Genomic DNA, 3,358 nt, shown 5'->3' on the forward strand with positions numbered 1-3,358 from the left:
AGGGTGGGTCGAGCTGCCCCTGTGGGTTTATGGGCGTAGGCAGCCTCGTCTTTCTCCCACAGAGCAGCTGGTGGTTTTGAACAGCTAACCTTGCAAGTAGCTGCCCAATGCATAATCCCGATGCTAGCAGGGCTCCTGTACTTTTCCTGCATTACGACACCCCATGCCATCTGAGAGCACGGCTCGAGCCCCTTTCTTGGCACATGCCACGTGCTTCTGTAGGTCTGACCCTTCCTCTAGTGGCTGCAGTTTGGGACTCTGATGTCTCGCAGGCCGTCCTGGCATGAGAGGAGTGAGGGCTTAGAGGGCTCAGGTGTGTTTGACTCCCGCTCAGTTCCCTTCCAACTGGCTGCTTGTCCTCCCAACCGGAATATGCTGTGCTTCTCCCACTTGCTACTGCCCAACAAAACTAAACAAAATCCATCCCTACTGCCCCGGGGCCAGACATTTGAAACCACCAGCCATTCCAGGGGAGAAAGATGGCGCTTGCTAGTCTTATAAAGGCTTACCGTCTCATAAACTCACAGGGGCAGTTCTACCCTCTCTTACGGGGTCACTATGAGTCAGAATTGACTGGATAGCATGCATTTCGTTTTAGTTTAGCCATTGCGTCTGTACCAACTCGCAGCGACCCTAGATGAGAAAGAGCTGCTCCCTGGGCTTCTGCGGCTGTCAGTCTCGGCACTAGCAGACAGCCTCACTTGTCTTCTGCGGCACTCCTGGTGGGTTTCATCAGCCAACCTTGTCGTTCGCAGCCCAACGCCGAACCCACTCTGCCACCAGGGATTCTTTCTCCGTAGTTATCATAGTTTGTTTCAAGCTATTCCAAATGGCCACCTTCCTTTGTTGAGATTGAACAGGAAGAAAGGATTGCCAGGCCTCCCTTTGATAATTGCAAGCCTCTATTAAATTAATGGACAAATCTATCTGAAATCAGACTCTGTGCCCATTAAGCCATGCCTCTGTTTTCCGTAGAGAGTCCCTGGACAAGCTGTCGCAGCGGGGGCAGCTTCTCAGTGAGGAAGGCCATGGGGCAGGGCAGGAAGGGCGTCTGTGCACCCAGCTCCTCGCCAGCTACCAGAATTTGCTCAGAACGACCAAAGAGAAGCTCCGGAGCTGCCAGGTGGCCCTGCAGGAGCATGAGGCCCTGGAAGAAGCGCTGCAGGGCATGTGGTCCTGGGGGAAGGACATCCAGGACAGACTGGCCGGTGCCGAGAGCACTGTGGGCAGCAAGGACACGCTGGACAAGCGGCTGATACAAATACAGGTATGTGCGGCCCCGGCCAGACATGCGGGTCTGACGGATTTCTCCTGCTGATGTGTGAGAAGGAGGAGTCCTGGGTGGCGTAGTGGTTCCCCATTGGGTGGGATCTTCAAAGTCAGCAGTTCCAAACCACCAGCCTCTCCTTGGGAGAAAGACTGGGCCTTTTACTCCTGGCAATAGTTACAATCTCAGAAACTCACAGGGGCAGTTCTATCCTGCCCTATAGGGTCACATGAGTCGGCATCGACTCGATGACAGTGAGTTTCATGTGGGAAGAGGAGTCCTGGTGGTGTAGTGGTGGCAAATTGGGCTGGTAACCTCGAGGTCAGCAGTTCAAAACCACCAGCCACTCTGTGGTAGAAAGACGAGGCTTTGTACTCTATTAAAGAGTTACAGTCTCTGAAACGATGAAAGCAGTTCTAGGCTGTCCTGTAGGGAATTGACTTGATGGCAGTGAATTTGATTTTGGTATTTGATGTGTGAAGAGGATGTCCTAATGGTGATGTCAAGTAGGCATTGGACCAGCTGAATGAAAGGTTGTCGGTTCAAAATAACCAACTGCTCCTCACAAGAAAGATGAGGCTGTCTTCTCTGATAAAGATTCACAGCCTCAGAAACGCTATAGAAAGCAGACTTAATGGTAACAATCTGGGTTTTGGTTTATGTGGAAAGAGTTGAACATGCTGATGGCAAAGTGGTAAAGTATTTGACTACTAACTGAAAGTTTGGCGGTTCAAACCCACCAGCCACTCGGCGAGCGATAGATGTGGCAGTCTATTTCCATAGAGGATTACAGTCTTGCAAACCTAATGGGCCAGGTCCACTCTGGCCACGATGAGTCAGAACCTGCCTGACAGCCAAGGGTTTCTATCAGGAAGAACGTGACACATTAGGAGTATTTCTCCTGGATGTCAAATTGATGGATTCCTTTTTCTTTTCTTTCTTTTTCTTTTTCCCTCCTCTGATTCTTCCAAATAAATCATTATATAATCAGGGGGATTAAAAAAAAAAACAGGAAAAAAATCGCTTTCAAACATCGGTTTGGGTTTGTTTGCATATCCACTCTCCATTTTTCCTTTCCAGGAAATTCTCCTGATGAAAGGTGAGGGGGAAGTTAAGTTGAATATGGCCATTGGCAAAGGGGAGCAGGCATTGAGGAGCAGCAACCGAGAAGGGCAGAAGGCAATTCAGACGCAGCTCCAGGCCCTGAAAGATGTGTGGGCTGACATCATGAGCTCCTCCATCCGCGCTCAGAGGTAGGCAGCCTGTCGCTAGCCCTTCATAACCGCCAGCCTCCCTGAGGTGCGGGAGGATGGAACTCTGCAGGGGACGCCTCCTGCTCATCATGAAGCCATGACTCTCCTCTCTGCCCTAGTCAAGTTTGTATTTTCCATCAGGGCAAAGACGAGTAATGTTTGTTTGTTGTTAGGTATTTATTTGTTTGTTTTTCTTTTCAAAAGATATATAGTTACATTCCCCCAATATCTTTCACAAAATCTTAACAGCAATTAGAGGCCCAGTGAGACACCTCTTTTTAAATCATCAAAAGAAAGACATGGCCTTTAATAACTTTAATACCTTGGGGTTGTTTCAAAAAGGACAGGACAGGATGTGAAGTTGTCGACATCTATTGAGGTGAAGCATAAATGTGTTCCTCAACCAAAGTCGTGCCACCCCCACTGTGACTGTGGGAACCGTGTGGGTGTTTCCGATGGTGACTGTGATGGTGTGACCCTGGCCTGGACGTCGCGCCTGAAGGCAGGGCAGACAGCTGTGTGTGCAACATGCTCACACGTTGGTCAGGTCAGCCCAGTGTCCCTGGAGAGACATTCTATGTCTGACACCAGACGCTGCTGAGAAACTAGGGAAGGTACTGGTTGTTACGCCAGGACCTACTGTTGTTATTGTGTTTCTGATGGAAAATGCCTCCTCTGCTGTGGGGCAAGGTGGTTGGACCAATGACCTTCAGTTAACATTGTACTAACACACATTTCTGAAGTCATCTGCTGAAGGTCATGCCGTGACAGCACCAAGGAGGTAGGTGCCTAATACGACCGTACTGAAGACATGAAGGCGCTATGAAGGTTCATCAGC

The 3,358-nt window shown here is 49.8% G+C and overlaps 1 protein-coding gene across 1 annotated transcript in view; it reads left to right on the top strand.

The window, feature by feature from the left end:
• Positions 1-3,358, top strand: part of SYNE1 (spectrin repeat containing nuclear envelope protein 1) — a 326,773-nt gene that overhangs the window by 27,352 nt on the left and 296,063 nt on the right. The window contains exons 12-13 of the mRNA XM_045294717.1: positions 976-1,267; positions 2,348-2,520. Of these exons, the coding sequence (XP_045150652.1) occupies positions 976-1,267; positions 2,348-2,520 (465 nt within the window). The remainder of the gene's footprint in view (positions 1-975; positions 1,268-2,347; positions 2,521-3,358) is intronic.

Source organism: Echinops telfairi, unplaced genomic scaffold (genome assembly GCF_000313985.2).
Source record: "Echinops telfairi isolate 266 unplaced genomic scaffold, ASM31398v2 ScPeMD7_3533;HRSCAF=4204_0, whole genome shotgun sequence".
NCBI classification, from domain to species: Eukaryota; Metazoa; Chordata; class Mammalia; order Afrosoricida; family Tenrecidae; genus Echinops; species Echinops telfairi.